Source organism: Thermothelomyces heterothallicus (assembly GCF_042370625.1).
Source record: "Thermothelomyces heterothallicus CBS 202.75 unplaced genomic scaffold P884_scaffold_8, whole genome shotgun sequence".
NCBI classification, from domain to species: Eukaryota; Fungi; Ascomycota; class Sordariomycetes; order Sordariales; family Chaetomiaceae; genus Thermothelomyces; species Thermothelomyces heterothallicus.
In genome coordinates, this window is record NW_027192569.1 from 254,503 (window position 1) to 272,017 (window position 17,515).

General features: G+C 60.1%; 5 protein-coding genes across 5 annotated transcripts; 3 read left to right on the forward strand and 2 right to left on the reverse strand.

Annotated features, from left to right (window-relative positions):
* Positions 1-195: 195 nt before the first annotated feature.
* Positions 196-1,494, forward strand: P884DRAFT_284278 (uncharacterized protein; the record flags this gene model as incomplete). Its single annotated transcript, XM_069443709.1, has 4 exons — positions 196-580; positions 668-925; positions 1,001-1,309; positions 1,388-1,494. Exons 1-4 carry the CDS (start codon positions 523-525, stop codon positions 1,492-1,494), a joined length of 732 nt encoding a protein of 243 aa, XP_069298412.1. The 5' UTR covers positions 196-522.
* Positions 1,495-2,535: 1,041 nt separating this feature from the next.
* Positions 2,536-3,188, reverse strand: P884DRAFT_258295 (uncharacterized protein). Its single transcript, XM_069441219.1, has 2 exons — positions 2,793-3,188; positions 2,536-2,735 (listed from the first exon to the last, which is right to left on the reverse strand). The coding sequence occupies exons 1-2, from the start codon at positions 2,931-2,933 to the stop codon at positions 2,667-2,669; spliced, it is 210 nt and encodes a 69-aa protein (XP_069298413.1). The 5' UTR covers positions 2,934-3,188; the 3' UTR covers positions 2,536-2,666.
* Positions 3,189-6,458: 3,270 nt separating this feature from the next.
* P884DRAFT_197702 (major facilitator superfamily domain-containing protein) lies at positions 6,459-8,278 on the forward strand (the record flags this gene model as incomplete). The annotated part of the gene is made up of 5 exons (XM_069438084.1): positions 6,459-6,534; positions 6,595-6,700; positions 6,769-6,795; positions 6,940-7,159; positions 7,223-8,278. The coding sequence occupies 5 exons, from the start codon at positions 6,459-6,461 to the stop codon at positions 8,276-8,278; spliced, it is 1,485 nt and encodes a 494-aa protein (XP_069298414.1).
* A 361-nt stretch (positions 8,279-8,639) lies between these two features.
* On the forward strand, positions 8,640-9,904 carry P884DRAFT_258297 (ureidoglycolate hydrolase-domain-containing protein). Its single transcript, XM_069441220.1, has one exon. It carries the CDS (start codon positions 8,696-8,698, stop codon positions 9,605-9,607), a length of 912 nt encoding a protein of 303 aa, XP_069298415.1. The 5' UTR covers positions 8,640-8,695; the 3' UTR covers positions 9,608-9,904.
* A 170-nt stretch (positions 9,905-10,074) lies between these two features.
* Positions 10,075-17,239, reverse strand: P884DRAFT_197649 (uncharacterized protein; the record flags this gene model as incomplete). Its single annotated transcript, XM_069438079.1, has 2 exons — positions 10,075-16,879; positions 16,950-17,239. 2 exons carry the CDS (start codon positions 17,237-17,239, stop codon positions 10,075-10,077), a joined length of 7,095 nt encoding a protein of 2,364 aa, XP_069298416.1.
* Positions 17,240-17,515: the final 276 nt, after the last annotated feature.

A 17,515-nucleotide genomic window follows, 5' to 3' on the forward strand; every position in this document is an offset into this window, starting at 1 on the left:
AAGCACAGGGGCCAGGCTGCTAAGCTTCGGTGCATCGGGCAAAAAGACCGTAGCGCCTCACTCGCGCCATGCATGAAGAGGGTAGCCAAGGACGATCTCCGCCTGCTCCCTCTGCGCGATCCGCTCCGGCTGGCAAGGATAAACCTTGAGCGTTGTGCCCACAGTCCTGCTTCCCAAGATTCCGCCAGCTCCACCTGCGAGGCCAATCCTTACCCTACACACCCCGGTACGATCAGAGGGTGAGGGTTTATTAGGCGGTTTAAAGGGAAGCGTCGCGCCGGACCTCCCTGGGGCTCACTATTCCGAGGCGCGACTCGAAGCCTCCTCAGATTCTACTTTCGCGATATCCCGTAAAGTCAGCGCTGCCGCCCCTGTCACGTCCGGTGATTCTGCGTACGCGATACAGGCTCCAATATACGTGCTGCGGTCAGCCCCGGCGCCCTGACCCCAACCGTTCGCTCAACTGGCCCGCTCTGCGATAAGTCGGGGCCTGGATCACGAGAACACCAGGAAGAAGGGAACATGTCCCCGCACCCGGCTCAGAAAGAGCCACCCAAGCTGCCCAAGGGAAAAGGGAAAGGTGAGTTGGGCAGTATCTCGACTGCCACCTCGTCATTCCCGGGGGCTCTGCTGTTGCTGACCATGTATGTGGTTGGGTATCGAGCAGGCGCCAGGCGTGTGAGTAATTTGTCAGAAGAACAGCGGAACAAGAAACGGGAGAACGACCGGATAGCACAGCAAAATATTCGCCGCCGCAACAAAGAGCTGATCGAGAAGCTCCAACAAGAGGTGGAGGATCTCAGAAAGCGGGATAGAGTGGACATGGTAAGCCGGTTGATCAGGCGGAACAGGGAGCTGGAGGACGAGGTACACGCGCTCAGAAAAACCCTTTTCTTGCATACTGGCCGGCCGTATCCCACACCTGGTATGTACCATGGTAGTCTCACTGGTCACAACGTTCTTAGCACGGGCGTCCAACTAAATGTTGAATCAATCGCAGGATTTGAAGTGGAAGGAGTGCCCCCAGGCGGGCATTCGGGCGATTACGGCGTGCCGCATTCCTTCGGATCGCCGTACCTCACCACCGCGAACCCTTACGACCAGTGGCCGAGCGGCGTGGTGCCTGTCCCGTCCACGGTCACGGTCAACTCGGTCGAGTCAAGTCCAGGGGCGTCCGGGCACGGGGACGATTTTCCGCCGGCGTACGTGCACTCGGGTGTGCCGGCGATCGACGGGACCGTGATCGCGGGCAATACGTCGGCGCCCAGCCTCGATCCTGCCAAGGCGGAGTACCAAGAAGTTGACACCGGTATGGCCATCGCGGGTCACAAGGGCTTGTCTCTGTTCCGAGGCTTGACTTCCGCTGACGGGAGGCGATCCCCAGCAGGAGCGTCGAGCAACGCCTATCCCGGCCACAACGCGCAACACCCTTCGGCGTACTTGCACGAGCCTCCCTGGGTGTATCCCGCCGGTACTTACTACACCACACATTGAATGTGTACAAAGCGGGACGGGGACTTGCCAGGGAGCCAGCCACAGTATGTTGCAGGCGGCAAATCAAAATATCAGTTACCGAGGAAGAGGGTGACGAACCCCTTGTACAGTCAGGGGTGCTCGGATTCCGGATCTGCTCGGGCTTGATCTCCGCTTGGCGAACCGATCCGGTTTAGTCGCGTAAACGTCCAGAGTCGATGTGCACAGCGGGCGTGGAGTTGGTTGTAGACTCATTGATTTTTTTTTTTTTTTTTTTTTCCCCTTCATCCCTCCTCGGATGGCGTTGGGAGGCCTTTTGGAACATGTGGCGGTGGCAGAGCTGGGTCACGGCGTTTTGGGCTGGTTTCGCGGGGAAAACATGGTACCGGTGTTCTGCATCAGTGGTTCTTAGGACGTGACATTTGGGGCTATCAACGGGCGCGATGCTCGGGCACACATGGGAGGCGGATTTGTGGTTCATGCTGGTACATGAATTGGGGAGTGAAGAGCACGACGCGTCTTCACTGCCCCGCGCTCGGCCACACGGCGTCGACATACATAGATTGAATCTTGTACAGTACATACAAAACATAACGCCGTTGGTCTCAGCAGCAAAGCATCATTACGTGTATGTTTGTACATACATACATACATCGTAAACAGTCGGACGGCGGACACCTCTTCCCTCCCCGGCGTGGGCAACCCGCGCCACCCCCCCCCCCCCCAAAAAAAAAAAAAAAAAAAAAAAAAAAAAAAAAAAAGAACCAATCCGTCCCTCTCTTCCCCTTCGTCTGCCTTTCTCGATCAGCCCGCAGGTGCGCATTGGGCGCCTCGAAGCGCCAAATGTGCGTCAAGCGAAGTGGAGGGTTTCGGGGTTTAACCATCCAGCCAAAGTGGTTGATTGCGGGGCTTGGATTCCTTCCTGAGGCCCGGCAGTGACGTTTAGTCGCGTGCAATTCGCTCAGTGTGGGGTACATGCAACAATCGCCAGGCCAGGCCCATATGGTAGTGAAACACAGACCCGATGAGCCGGGTCGAGGCCCGTCCCACATCAAACGTTGGCCAAGGAGCTTGTCGGCATCCCAAGCGTTTTGCGGCAACGGACAAAACCCGTTAACTTATCCCGACACAAGAAGCGGTCCTGTTACGAGTTGTCCTCGGCACGGACGGGGATGTATAAGGACTTGGTGCATCTAAAGAGGATCACTCCGGGAGGCTTCCGTTGCCATGAGGGCTGTGTTGACGCCGTCACGCCCCCCTATGTATGCAGACCCAGCCATAGGTATCAGTCCACGGAACCGGCAGTTAACTACTGGCAGCAACGCAGCACGCAAGTAGCCTAATGGGCAACGAGAGCCAGGAACCGAAGAAAGACGTGTGGCGCACAAGGTATCCGCCGCCACGGTGCCCAATGCACGGTATACGTCTCGCACCGTACATGTACGGCGCACTTGCGCCATTCAACGGATTACGCAAAAAACGGAGATCTCCGAACGTCCTTGGCCGAGCCGGGGGCTGGATGGAGGGGGGTAGAGGGAAGCTCTGTTTCAGACATGGTCCATCAGCACAGCATGTCCGCAAAATGGTGTTCTCGGTGGCGGAAAGTGCCCGTCCAAGGAGTCCAAATCGACCGGTGTGTCAGGAAGACGTTCTAGGGATGGCAGTTTTATTTCCATTTTTCGTTTCTTTTCTTTTTGGTTGTTGTTGGGTGGGAGAGGGAAGGGAGGGTGGGAAGGAAGAGAAGGAGAAAGCCGGTGCGACGATGGAGGTAGGTATGTAATGTATGTACATTGGGAGGTCCTTCTGAATAAGGTACCTACTTTTTAGGGTAGGTACCTAGCCACACGGCCGAGTTCGAAAAAAAGCATGTAGTTTGGCAAGCGTTTTCCACGCAAATGACGCATCGTGAACCTACAAAGAGCGGCGGCCGTAAGGGCGGGCTGGCGGTGCTAGATGGCAGAGAAGGACCTGAAGGCCGGGCCGGGGTCGGTATATCGTGTACGGATAAGGGACGGAGTAACTGCCCTGCCCTACTTTGGTTGTGCCAGCAGCCCGGCAATTGCATGCAGACTACCTCCTCAGAACTCACCGTGTGCTTTCGCCCCTCGCGCTTTGCCTCGCTGCCCGGTAGGGATGGATCGAGACGAAGCGATCGGGCAGGCACCTCGTGTCAACTCACCCCTGTTTGGAAGCAAATGTCTACTCTGTAGTGTATACCTCCGCACCACGGGCACACCCACCGGGCCCCTGACACCGGTGGCACCGTTCAGCGGCGTCGAGCATCCGCTGCCTAAAAAAGGTAGAAGCAGCGATCGTTGGCTTACGAAGTTGCGATTCCCTTCGCACCGGCGCGGACTGGAATGCGTACCAGAGTTGCGCCAGCCGGAGCTCTGAAGTCGGATATCCTTAGGAGGTGTGGTCGGCCAACCAAGGATGCCCCGGTTGGAAACCCCGGAGCTTCCGCCGATTCTGCGGCCGAGGAGGCTCGAAGCGTTAGCTGCCACAAAAGCTTGGTCGCCGAGCGAAAACCCGTGACATTCCGCGATGGGCGCCCGCAAGCGAACAGGCAAAATGCACCCGCAGCAGCGTAGGAAGGGGAGCTTCACTGACTGCGGGAACGTCGTATTCAAGAAAGCTTGGTTGCAAAACCCGTTTGCCCAGCCGAACCATGAGCGTTCTGGTCGCATCGAGGCCGCCGTGGCCGCTCAGCTAGAAGCGCATTGTGGCGAGATGCGACGCCCCTCGTGACGGGGTTAGTGTTTGGTACCACATGCCCCCCATCCGCCGGCACTTAGTCTCTCGTCAGGGCTGCCGTGGCCGCCTGAAGTAGGTTCTCTGAGGCGAGTTGACGATCCCGCCCGCTCTCCACACGACGTACCCCGATGGCTTGCTTGCCCCGGATTATCCCCAAAGTAATCCGTATACCCACCACGAGCCCGCTCACAGCCACGGGCAGGGAGGGGCAGCAAATATGGTAATCGATGGAGGGCAAGGGCATTAGAAACGGGGGAGGCTGAAAGAGAGCGGGGCGCGCGCAAAAAATCTACGGGTGATGCAGCTGCGCTCCAGTCAAGCAACCGCGTGGCGACATTCTTTGGGCGACTGTGCGTTCCGTGTCCCTTTGTCCTGCGAAGTGTGACTGCCCTCCTCCGCTTCTGCTCTTCTGCAGGTACCGGGGTCTTCCCAGTGAGGCGTCTCGGCTCAGGAGGTTTGACGGACAACGACCCAGGCCAGCCCGGCTGTGACTACTACGTATGGCGAGTGCTGCTTTTGACTGTTTTGGCTTCGAAGCATTTAGCAGCGCGAGACCTCCACTGTTCTGCTCTCTGCAATCTGTCCTCATATCAGTCGTGTTAGTCAGCGACTCGTACCCACGCGGACCGTGGCTGTAAGCCAAGCACTAGACTCCAAAGTAGTCATCGACCTTGCCTGTAGGCATTTCCGACTGGTAGATATATATATGCGCATGTGTATGTGTAGATGTATATGCAGTAGACCTGCTCCAGCTCCATGGGAAGCTGTTCAATTGACTGGTGTGTAGTGTAATGTAGGACCTAAGTACTGCAACTGTCCCCATTCAGCACCTCCGTGCGAGTTTTCGTTGGGCTAGCTTTGGTTTGCGGTGGTCGCTTCGGGTCTGGAACGCCCAGTCGGCGCCGCGGCCGAATATGGTCGGCGTTGCGGTGTACGGAGTACAGATTACGGTTTAATGTAACCCACACTATCCGTGTTACACACACTAAGCAGGAACGGAGCAAGCGGGGGCGGTTGCGGGCTTGGCACTTCGCAGTGCCATTGGTTCGCCGGGCACAAGCTTTCGCTTATCAGGGAGGCGCCGCTCACGTCACCGGCCCCGGCGATTACGCTTCTTTCGCTCCTCTCCCGCAACCATTCCGCTTCATCGGGATCGCCCTGCAGCAGGACAGTTCAACACCAAGAAGGAGCCCTGATGGCCAAAAAAAAAAAGACAAAAGTGGGCGAATCTTCGTTTCCTCAATCTGTCTGCCAAATGGGCGCCATTGCAGGCGAGTCGAAGCCAAGAACGAACAGCAAGTCTAAGTTGTGCGAGTCTCGGATGGCTTGCGGTTCTGCCTGGAAGAGCATCCCAAGTTTTTTCGTCAATATTTCCGGGGACCATTGACGACCGATGCGCTGTAGATATGTATGTACACAATGGAAGATTTGCAGGCACTTACACCCAAATGTTGTTCTGGCATGCTGTAGGTTGGCCCCACTCCTCTCAGAGCGCCTGCGCAAGCTGGGTGTTATTTCCCTCCAATTGCCGGCTTGAGAGTTTCCGCTATTGTTCTGTCATTGCTGGTTGTTTCTGCACTTTTTTCGCGGTTTTTTTTTATCTCCTGCAACTGTCTGCCAGCCTGCTGACTGTTTGGCAAAGGAGGGGCAGAACAACAACCCAAAAGGAAGAAGAAAAAAAGAAGAAAAATCAATACGACGAGTAAGCCTCGGTCGAAACCAGGGACAAAGTAAACCGACTCAGAACGGAGAGGGCTCTCTTATGCAACTGTCCACCGAGTCATTTCATCCATGCAAGATTCAGATCCTGCTCGAAGGCCGGGCAATGCGGTCGACAACGGCGAAGACGTTGACATCCCCAGAGGGGCAGAACCCGGTCGTTCGCTTGCACCCTGCGAAGATGTGATGGAGAACGGCAGCAAGCACGCAAACGGCGACAGCGCGCGGGCTGTCTCGTGGAAGGATCTACCTCGCAAGGACCAGCTGTTCGTGATCACCATGACAAGGCTGAGCGAACCGCTGGTTCAGACGTCGATCCAGTCCTACATGTTCTACCAGCTCAAGTGGTTCGACCCGACGCTGCCCGACTCGGTCATCTCAAGCCAGGCCGGAATCTTGCAGTGCGTGCCCCCCGCCTGCCCGTCCCGCACCGAACGGTCGATGCCACTACAGTGTCTGACCCAGGTCTCAACCGTAGTGCGAGTTTCACAGCCGCTCAATTCCTGACTGCCATGCTATGGGGACGACTCGCCGACTCAAGCCTGTTCGGCCGCAAAACCGTCCTCATGATCGGCCTTGCCGGCACTCGTGAGCTTCCCGAGCAGCTGCTTGCTGTCGCACCACCGCTGACTCTCTCCCGCCATTTAGTCTTGTCGTGTATTGGCTTCGCTTTCTCGACCTCATTTCCGCAGGCCCTGTTCTTCAGGTGCCTCGGAGGCATGACCAACGGAAACGTCGGCGTGCTCAGGACCATGTAAGGATCGCTCGCCTGGTCGTCCTGACTTTTTGGCGGCTCCGATCATTGACTCTGGAACGCGACAGGATCAGCGAAATCGTCAGAGAAAAAAAGTACGTCGAGCGCCAGTGGATATCGGCAACAACGCCCCTTCCCCCCTCCCCCTTTTCAGCACCCTCTCCTCTCCATGTCCCCCTTCTCCCATTCCTCCAGACTGCCCGTGCTCGTTTTAACTCACATGTGTGTGAAACAAACAGGTACCAGTCCAGGGCCTTCTTGCTGCTGCCAATGACATTCAACATCGGCGTCATCATCGGGCCCATACTGGGCGGAATCCTCTCGGACCCGGCAGGGAGCTATCCGAAGCTCTTTGGCCGCATCGAGTTCTTCAGGCGCTTCCCTTATGCTACCCCAAACCTCGTTTCCGCCTTCTTCCTCTTCTGCGGTTTGCTTTGTGTCTGGCTCTGTCTCGAGGAGGTGAGTCGCTTGGTCAGCCGACGAGTCCGCGCGAAGCACGCTCACATTCAATACGATACGCAGACCCTTGATTTGGCCGTGAATAAACCCGACCGAGGGCTGGAACTGGGACGGAAATTGCGTGCGTGGCTGTCTCCCCACCGTTCGAGAGCAGGCTATACGCTTCTGCCAAGCCAGGGTGGAGGGCTCGACCTTGAAGAGCCGCACGGGGGCGGAGGAGTTGCACACTCGCGGCAGACCTCCGTCTCGGAAGTGCCCCACAGATCGAAGCGGCCACGACGCAAGTACACCCAGAGACTCGCCTTCCGGCGCATTTTTACGGCCAACGTCCTCTGGACCCTAACCGCAAATTTCCTGTTGGCTTTCCACCTCGGCACCTTCAACTCCCTCTGGTTCGTCTTCCTCTCGACCCCCGTGTACAACCCGGCGGCCGAGGGTGGCGGGCAAGCCAGTGATGCTTCCCTCGAGCGTCGTTCACCCTTCGTCTTCACCGGAGGACTCGGCCTCCGCCCTCCCGAGGTTGGCATGGCGATGGCTATCCTTGGCGTGATTGGCATTGGGCTCCAACTCGGCGTCTACCCCCGGCTCTCAGCGCGTCTCGGCACCGTGGGCAGCTGGCGTCTGTTCCTGTCCTTCTTTCCCCTGACGTACTTTCTGGTGCCGTATCTGAGCCTGGTCCCATCGGTCAGTCCACCACCACACGCCAAAGACGGTGTCATGATCTGGGCGGCCATAGTCGTCGTGCTCTTCTTCCAGGTCGTCGGCCGCACCTTCGCGCTCCCCGCGCAAACCATCCTCGTGAATAACTGCACCCCGCATCCCAGCGTCCTGGGGACCGTGCATGGGATTGGGCAGAGCGTGAGCAGCTTTGCGAGGTCCCTTGGCCCCATCCTTGGCGGTTTCTTGTACGGGTTGGGATTGGCTAGAGGAGTCGTGGGCGCCGTGTTCTGGGGACTTAGCGGTGTTGCTGCGTGTAACATCGTAGTGAGCTGGTTTGTGCGTGAAGGAGATGGACATGAGATATGGCTAGAGGGTGACGAGGAGGAGGCCGAGGGGGGAGCAGAGCGGGGTCCGGAGCGGGCCGATGAAGAAGAACGGAGAGAGGGCATGTCTCCTTGATGATATATGTATATATGTCCGCGGTAGCGGGTCAGACTGGTCATCTCCTGTAGGCAGCGTCCGGAGCGTGGATAGCAGTACGGGAGGAGAACCCAGCGTCCCTAGACATGCGCATACGATACTTGGTTACTATCTCTGATCTTCTGGGTCCTTCCCCTGCGCAGGGCGAGTTAGCAAACGGACATGCTCGATTTCTGTTTGACCTCTATTGCTCTATTGACATGGTGATAACGATCAAGGGTCCGTCGCCAAAATTGGCAAGGGCCAATTGCAGCATTCCACTGTTTGGGGGGGTGTCTCCACTGAACCCACTCTCGTCACCCTTCCTTCTCCGTTACTACTCCGTACCCGCCTCGTGCACTCTTTCGCGCGTGCAACAACAGCATACGCACCCCACCTCCGCCGGCCCCCAATCCCATGGCGAGAGACATGCATAAGATGAGCTCCATAGACATTGACCGAGAATTTGTAATCGAGGCCGTCCCGCTCACGCGCGAAGCCTTTGCGCCTTTCGGAGACGTGGTCGAGAACCCGCGGCCGGATCTTCACCCCTCGCGCGCCGATCCGGCGTCGTCGGCTCTCCCCTTCAACGCCGTTGTCGCCAACCAAGGTTCTGCCATTAAATACCAGCATGTCTCACGGCAGGTGAACCTCTACGACCAGGCCCCGAGCGGCCGCCCCGGGTCCGCCATCATGAGCATCTTTGTCTGCGCCGCCCGCGCCCGCATCCCGGACCCACCCCCGGCCCCGGCCGTCGGTCCGGCCCGCAACACGGTCCCGGAGCTTCGACTGCCGTCCGCATTCCCCGTCGCCGTCCTCGAGCGCCACCCATACACCACCCAGACTTTCATTCCCCTCACATCCGATCCCGCAGCGCACTATCTCGTCATCGTGGCCCCCTCCCTCCCAGCCGCTCCCGCCGCGGCTCCGAGCGGGGAGCCACTGCCGGTGCCGGCCGGCCTCCCGCCCGCGACGGGCTACCCTCGAACGCTGCCGGGCAGCGGCATGCCCGACCTGCGCCGGCTGCGCGCGTTTGTGGCTAACGGGACGCAGGCCGTCACCTACGGAGCAGGGACGTGGCATGCCCCCATGGTGGCCCTGGGCGAGCCCGGGACGGCTCTGGACTTCGTCGTGGTGCAGTTTGCGAATGGAGTCGGCATCGAGGACTGCCAGGAGGTCTTTCTAAACGGGGCCGGGGCCGGGGCCGGGGCCGGGGCCGGCACAGACGCAGAGGCAGAGGCAGAGGCAGGGCGCAAGGGGAAGATTTCGGTTGCGCTCAGACCGCTGTCGGGGAGTGAAGGGAGAACAGGGGCCCGGGCCAAGTTATGAGCCTCCTGCTCGGTCGGTGGCTGCATCCCATTCTACATCCTCGGACAACCGCGAATGGAAGGTCACTGTCAATCAAGGAGGTCTGGAGGTTTCCCAAGTGATCGTACTATATCATTCACGGTGTGCCCGATGACCCTCACTAATATTGTGGCGGCCGTCTTTTCCTCCATGGGCAGAGATCATGAAAGTATATGTACAGTACATTACAAGTGCAGTTTATGCGCAGCTTGCAGCTTCGACCGGGCCATCAACGTTCTTCTCGCCGCCTATTCCGCCTATTCCCACAATAACATACTGGCTCTACAAGTAACAGGACGTCGTTGTCGGACTCGTGCACAGATAAGTCCCGCCCGTAGATCAGAATGAACAAATATCCAGACATCCGTAAGCCCAACAGTCCTCCCTCTCACAAACTCTTAGATGCTGCTCCGGGATCCCCTCTCTCCCGACCCCGCTTCCTCATTGCTTCACAGATCCAACCACCAGGGCTTGCGCTCAAAGTTGTCAAAGAATTCCTGCACGGGCGGGCTATGTCTGCCGAGTGTGCGAAGCGTCTCCTCCTCGATCGTGCCGGGGACCATGAAGTGGTACACGTGCACCTTCTTGGTCTGCCCGGTACGGATACACCGGCCCTTGGCCTGTCGGACGGTCCTGACCTGGTGTTCTTCATCCTGGTGCACGTAAGGGCTGGCAAAGATTACACGAGTAGCAATCGTCAGATTACTCCCGGCGCTCGTCTCGCTGTCCATGTCGAGCAGCAAGATCCGACCCGCCTTTCCGGCCTTGAACGCCTCGAGTTTGCGGGCCATGTCGTCGTCCCTCGCGGCAGAGAGGTCGAGGACCCGGAGGTCAGCCCGGTTAAACGCCGTCGCCAGCGAGCTGATCAGCCGGCGGTACTGCGCAAAGACGACGATGTATTCGTCGGCCGGGAACTGCCTCACGAGCTCGACGACGTGGTCGGCCTTGTCACGAGGCCCGGCCTGAGACGGCGTCGGGATGTGGGAGCACCGGATCACCGGCCGCTTGCGAATGAAGGCCGGGCAACCCCTGACGGGACAGTAGAATTCCGCAGCGGATCTACATTCACAGCACAGGAGGTGTCCGCAGGCTACTACCAGAAACGACGCCCTCGCTGATGGCAGCAGATTCTGACAGCCGCAGCACGCCTGGCTGTGAATGACGCCGTCCTTGTCCAGAGCATTGGCCGCCCGGGAGTACCGGGGGACGAACTTGGTTTCCAGCATGGTTGCCCTGAGGTCCTCGACAGTTTTGGCAAGGTGCACCATGGTGCGCTTCAACTCCTCGTTGACAGCCTCCGCCTGCTTGCTGACATCCTCCACCGTGCACATGGTCGCCGCCTCAAAGTCCCGATGCCTCTCTGGCGGGGCCCGGCCGTCGCGGTAGTTCTCACAGGTGGCGAGACCGGCCCTGTGCCGCCGGAGCTTTTCCTTGAGGTCCTCCGTGGCGGCATTCGGGGCAAACTTTACATTCACCTCCGTCAAAATCTCGACGAGAGAAGACCGGGAAGCAGCTCCGGAGTCGCAGTCTGCGTCCACGTGGTCTGTCTCGGAGGCATCCAGCCTTGTTGTATTCAACTTCTCCACCCGGGCGCAACTGCGGACGAGGTGCCTGATCTGGTCCCCAGTGAGACCATCGATGACGCGCTTGTCCACCTCGAAGAGCTCCCTTATATCCGGTGGGATAGACCGCCGAGCTTCCGGAGCTAGATGCGCCCCCGTCAGGGCTAGTACGGGGAAGCTCACACTGAAAGGAGCCGCACGGGGGTCGATCTTGTACTTCAGCCAGCAAAGGTCTTCAGCAAGCAGGCGGAGCTGGTCTTCAGTAAGTCTGTCGAGCGTGGACTCTGTGACAGCGAAGAAGTCCAGCCAGGTGTACAGTGCCTTGTCGATGTTGTAACCTTCCTTCCAGTCGCCGCAGAAGTGCGGTCGAAGGGACTGCATCATGTCTGAGGCAGAGCGGGCTGGGGCCCCTTGCGGCGGGTTCTGTTGATGGGCAACAATAGAGGCTTCGCGCAGGAACACGTCAATGCCGCCAAACGGCTCCAGGCTTCCATCCCCCCCGAGAAGAGCGCCGTTCATGTTAGCGCACAAGGCTTCCACCCGCGCCAGGCTATCCTTGATCGACGTGCCCGGCTGAAGGGCCAACCTTTCTTCCGAGCCAGCCCTCGAGCCGAGTACCCGTAGTATCCAGCGCCGGAGCCACATCATCTTGTCCCAGAGAAACTTCATCTGGCAACCAAGCCTCGCGCTTCGTTCCTCCAGGGCCTGGGTTAGGTCGTTGACCGAGCTCACATGCTTGCCGAGGCCGCAGGCAAGGAGGCCTAGGAGCATCTTAGCCGCGGCCGAACCGTCTTTGCCAAGCAGGTCGGCGCCCTTCAGGGCGACCTCGCGCCGGGCGTGCTCCGGGAGGGCGGTGTAGTCGAAATCTGCGTCGAGGACTTCCTGAGTGAGCAGATGGTATCGCACCGAATCCGGCTCCGTCATGTCAACGGGCACGACGTGTTCCTCGGACTCGATATCCACCTCGGCGTCCAGAGCGTTGGCGCGAAAGTAGGCGGCCACAAACGTCTCGGCGTGGGCGTGGCGCTCTCGAGCCAGCGTGACCGACTTTACCGGTGAACAGAACTTATGGAACTGCTCGCTCTTCGACATGGGCGCGAGCTCCGGGCCCTTGGTGACCGCGGGGAGGCCGGGCGTAATTCGCGGCTCCGGCCTGGCGACGTGCACGCCAAAGGCGGCGGAGATCCTGCAAACCTGCTCCAGCGCGAAGAGCTTTGGAGTGCCCGAGAGCAGCCACTTGGTGTTGGCCACGGCATGAGCAACAAACAGGCGGATGTTGTCGTCGTCGTCGTAGGAGCACTCGTCCCAGACAACCCTGGCGAAGCTGCAGTTGTGAAGGCAGGAGATGGCCCACGGAGCTCTCGCTTTCGAGTTCCTTTTAACCTTGGCAGCCTCGCTCGCCGCCGCTTGCGCGGGGTCCGAACTGCTTCGCTTTTTGCCCGAGCCGGCATCGACTGTATCCTTCGCTTTCTTCTTGTAGTACTGGCGATCGATTTCGGGAACCTGTTTCATAACGAGGGCGTCAATCTCTGCCTTTCGCCTCCTCCTCAGTCCGGGCACGAGTTTCTCCTCGATCGTCTCCATGAGCTGGTCGTACGGTATGTCGGCGTCGCGGCCGGAAAGGTAGTATGCCGTAAGGACCCTGTAAGCGCGCAGCGCCTCGCGGTACCAGGCCTCGAGGGTCCTCCCGAAGAGTCCCGCCGGGAAGCTGTCATCCGGGCCTGAGACCGTTTCCAGCCGCTCTAGAAATGCCTTGCCAAAGACGGCACTGCTGACAATAATAATCTCGGCTTCCTGCAGCTGCTGCATCGAGCAATCTCCGTAGAACGCCGCTACCGTCTTGATCACGAGCACCTTGGGCCGGATCAGACCGAGGAACTTTGCAGCTTCGCTCTCCCACTGGGCCGTGATGTGCTTGGGCACCACAACAAGAGTCGCCGAAAGGTGGCAGAAGAAAGACTTGACTTTTTGTTCCGGTGAGGGCAGGTTGTCCCGGAGCTGCCCAAACAGGCTGGAGAGATCCTCAGACCAGACGGCGTCGACCTTTTCTGCGCGCTCGGCGACGGACTCTGTCGTGTCAAACTCGCGCATGTGGTCGCACACCGCCAGCGTGACCACCGTCTTCCCGTAGCCGACCTCATGGGCGACAACGCCGCCACGGGAGCAGTAGGGAAAGCGGTTGGTCCACTCGGCCTTGCCGAGAACCCGCAGGTTGAGCGGTGCGACCACTTCCTCCTCGACTTCGCGCTTAACAAAGTCGAGGGGCACACGCTCACGCTGCAGCATCCAGTTGACGGCTTCCCTCTGACTCGGCCTGAGTCGGTACCGCGCCGGGCCCATCTTCCGCGCCTTGGTCATAGTCCTCCGGAATCTCGGGGGGTCGGCGTCGGGAAGCTCGAAATCGCGTGCGAGGTCGATGCCGGTCGTGTTCGCTGCGCTGCAGGGCCGGACGGAGTCGATAAATGGGGCGAAGTCGGCAGTCGAGCCGGGCGTGTAATCGAGCGTCACCGTGAAGGACGTGACTGCGCCCGAGTCCACGGCCGTCCGACCACGCGCCGCAGTGTGGTGCGCCTGCAACAAGTGTGCGAGGGCCCTCGAGGCGAGTGTCTTGGGCTGCAACAGGAGCCTCATGTCCAGGGTCAAGAAGCCGTTGCTATCAGGTCGGACATGGGCGGCGACTGCCACCGCCCTGGGGAGGTCCTGGTAGTGCCGTTCGAAGGCCGCGGCTTCGTCGGGATCTTCGATGACGACCTTTGTCGTCCTCGAACTGTCGTCACCCGTTGCCGGCAACTTCTTTCTACTAGGTCTCTCACTGGGTGCGTTTCCTTTGCTTCCCTCTCTCGCCTTCTTCTCCTCCAGCGACACCTCCGACGTCTTGACCCCGGCCCTCTTCGGGTCTTTCCTCGTGTAGACGGCGATCTCGGGCGGGGTCACGGAGCAAGCCCGACAGCGGGCGACAGGGACCCATGACCCGTCGAGGTGCGGAGCCAACGCGAGAGATTCCGGCCGTCTCGACCAGCGGACCTCGCTCGAGGCGAAAGAGACCATCCGCAAGAACGTGTCGCACCCGGTTGGCGGGACGACGTAGAAACTAGTGTCCGACCGGGGCGTGCCACACCTGGATGCCGACAGCGGGAATCCGCGGAAGGTGGCGGAAACGGCGGCAAGGACGGGCATCTGAGCGACAGGAGCTTGCCCGTCCGCATGGCAAGGCGCCTGCTGAATAGCTTCGGCCGGACCCCAGTGAACCCGGACGGGGTTGTAAGGTTCGGCGGTGCCGGAATCGGAGCACGTGGGCTCGGGAGGCCAGGACCAGTAGCCTGGCCAGAAGACGCTCATGGGCTTCTCCCGGGTCTGGTGATCAAGTTTCCAAGAGCGCGCGGTCCTGGCATGGAGTAAGACCGGGCGATACTCGTGGGGCTCTATCCTCCGCATCGTCTCGGTCCAGATGAAATGGTCATCGTCCGGGTCGCGGAGCCTTGCCGACTCCCACATCAGGAAGACCCTGCCATCCGCGGTGACTGCGGGTTGCTTGACGTGCAGCCGACTGCCGGCGGTGCCGCACCCGGGATGGTGAGTGTATGTGCCGCACACCCTGGCCTCCACCAATCTCTTCCAGTGCTGCAGTGACGGGTCCGGCCCGGGATCGTGTCCGCCGGCAAATGACAGCTTGTCGAAGCGGAGCTGGCCGTCCTGGGCCTCGGCAAACCCGAGCTCCAGGTCGATGCGGGTTGGAACCCATAGAGACCAGTGCGGAGCAGAGATGTCGCCGGAGAGGACCTGTCCCCGCGCGATAGGCTGGTCGAGGTCGAAGCACTCGGAGAGCTCCACGCGGCGGCGGTGCCAGGGCGCGACGTAGATGTACCAACAGCAGGCCGAGTCGGCAGAGAAAACTAGCCGGGCGATGCTGTCGGCCTTCTTGTAGCATACGGTCACGGCCTCGGTGACCTTGATCTCGTCCAGAAAGAACACGGCATCCTTCTCGTTAAGGATGTCGCGGACAACAGAGCGGTACAAGTCCCCCCCGACCGAGCCGAGGGCGGTGTGGACGACGGCTTCCGGCACGGGCAGCACGAGAGCGTTGGGCAGGACGTCGGCGAGCCGAACCTTGCCCTGCTCGGCGGAGCACCGAGGGCCCGTGACCACCCGGGCGACGAAGCGATGCACCGGGTTTCCGCGACAGGCGGAGCAGGCTGTCGTGCCGCAATCAGCGCAGGCGAGCACCTCGGCGACCGGTGCGGGACAGGAGCACAGGCGCATCATCCTCTTCGCGATGCCGAGCAGCATCTGGGCGTCGAAGACGATGGAGCGGTTCCGGCCACGCTCCAGTGATTCGCCCGGTTCGGGAAACTCCAGGTACAGGCCGGGCTTCGGTCGTGCCGAGGGTACCTGGTCAAGAAGCCCCGTGGCCGCGTCTGTCTCGAGGACGGCGAGCAAGGCGGCGAGGGTGACGGCGCCGACCACGGTGACGGTCATGGCGTTGCCGGCCAGATCGCGCAGCTGCGCTTGGGATTCGGTGGAGACGACCAGGTCGTCGACGGGGAGGCCCTGCAGAGCGAGAGTCTCGAACCCCGTGATGGGGCGCATCAGGTCGGTGACTATGGGCATCCCGGAGGGCGTGATGCAGCCGACGACGCCGAGATGGCTCCTCACGCGAGCCCTGCCGCCGTTGACCAAGTCGTTGCGGTCGACGTTCTGGCTCACGTCGATCATGCAGGTCTTGTAGCCCAGATCGACGCTCTCGTTGCGCAGGGCGGCGAAGGCAATGTCCATGAAGTCGACCACTCTGGCCACCTGGCCGTCCCAGAACTGCATCCAGGAGTGTGAGGGGTACGCGGCGAAGATGAGTCGGCTGTTTCGCACGGCTTTGAGGCTGAAGGGATTGTCGTCCCGGCGTATGCCATGCCTCTGGCGCACGTCGGCATGGCGGAGCGAGCAGAGAGCCCACTCGGCGTTGGATGAGGACCTGTTCTTCATGTCGGCCCTGGCTTGGATGGTAGCCGGGTCGTCGGCCGGGCGGAGGAAGACCGAGACTGGTGCCGAGGCCGGCCGCTGGCAGTTGGGAATCCTCTGTTTCCATCCCCTGACGACCTCGCCGGCGTTCCTCGCGCCGATGCTGGCGGCGTCGACGGCGACCAGATAGCCGCGCTGACGTGTCTGTGGCAAGTAGAAATCCTTGCTGTCGAGCCTGACAAAGTCGGCCACGTAGCAGATCTTGGGGAAGATCTGCTCCGTGTACATGTCCCACGGCGCGTTGTAGACGTTCTCCAAGATGACCAGTTTTGGTCGGATGACCGTGATGAGCTTAATGGCCGCGAAGAAAGTTCGTGCCGATTCGCCGCCCGACGGCAGGAGAGCGAGCTCCCGGAGAGCCTCGTCGAGATCGTCAACAAACGCTTGATCGAGAAGGATGGGTGACTGGTTCCCCTCTCCGCCATCACCATCACCACAGCCATCGACCTGCCCGCCCTCTGGTGCATCGCCGGTCGTCCGCTTTCCCGAGCCCTGTTTCTTGGTCGCTCGCCTCTTGCCCTCCTTCGGTCGTTGTTGTTTAAGATGGCGGTCCAGTGCCGGCACGCGCCCGGACGGCTTGTTCTGATTCATGTTTGAGTAATCGACACAAGAGCAACCGGCGAACAAGATGTCGACCTTCGAAGCTGGAATCTCGGCCTTGGAGCCACTGGCGGTGGTCCTGTGTTCATGTCAGCGCCCAGTCCGGTTGGCTCGCGCCCCATTGTGCGAGGTTGGATGGGCGAGCTTACGCCTTTCCTGTCAGCGCTGTGCTCGCCAGCTCGACGACGTCGCGGAAGATAAGTGTGCCGGGAGGGAGGTTGCGCCGAATGAAGCCCTGCTTGAAGGGTTCAATCTCACAGCTGAAGAGGTGCTGGAATTCAAACCCGGCACCAAAACCGTGAGTCACGAGAGCTTCCTGGATGAGGCTTAGAGCGAAAATCGGCGCGTCTGTACCGGAGCAGAGAGTCGCTACGTTCAAGCGGACGGGTGATTCTTTCAGGCTAACAGGGTTGACCCTCGCAACCATGTCCTCGAACATCTCGCGAACATCGGAAACGGGAGGCAAGCTGCTGTCGAGTCCGGTCTTGACTCTCCTATCCGGCTTACCGGGTGCGTCGCCGGCCACATGGCCGACATCCGCGGCGCCGTGAGCATGGAAGCCGCCCAACTTCTCGTTGCTGTGCGACGAACCGGTGTTACTACTGTCAGTAGGGCCGGTGGCAGCGAGAGAACTTGGGCCAGATGCTTTCCGCCTCTTGGTGGAATGAGCAAGATGTTCTCCGTTACAACTATTGAGGTCGGGGTCATTGTCGTC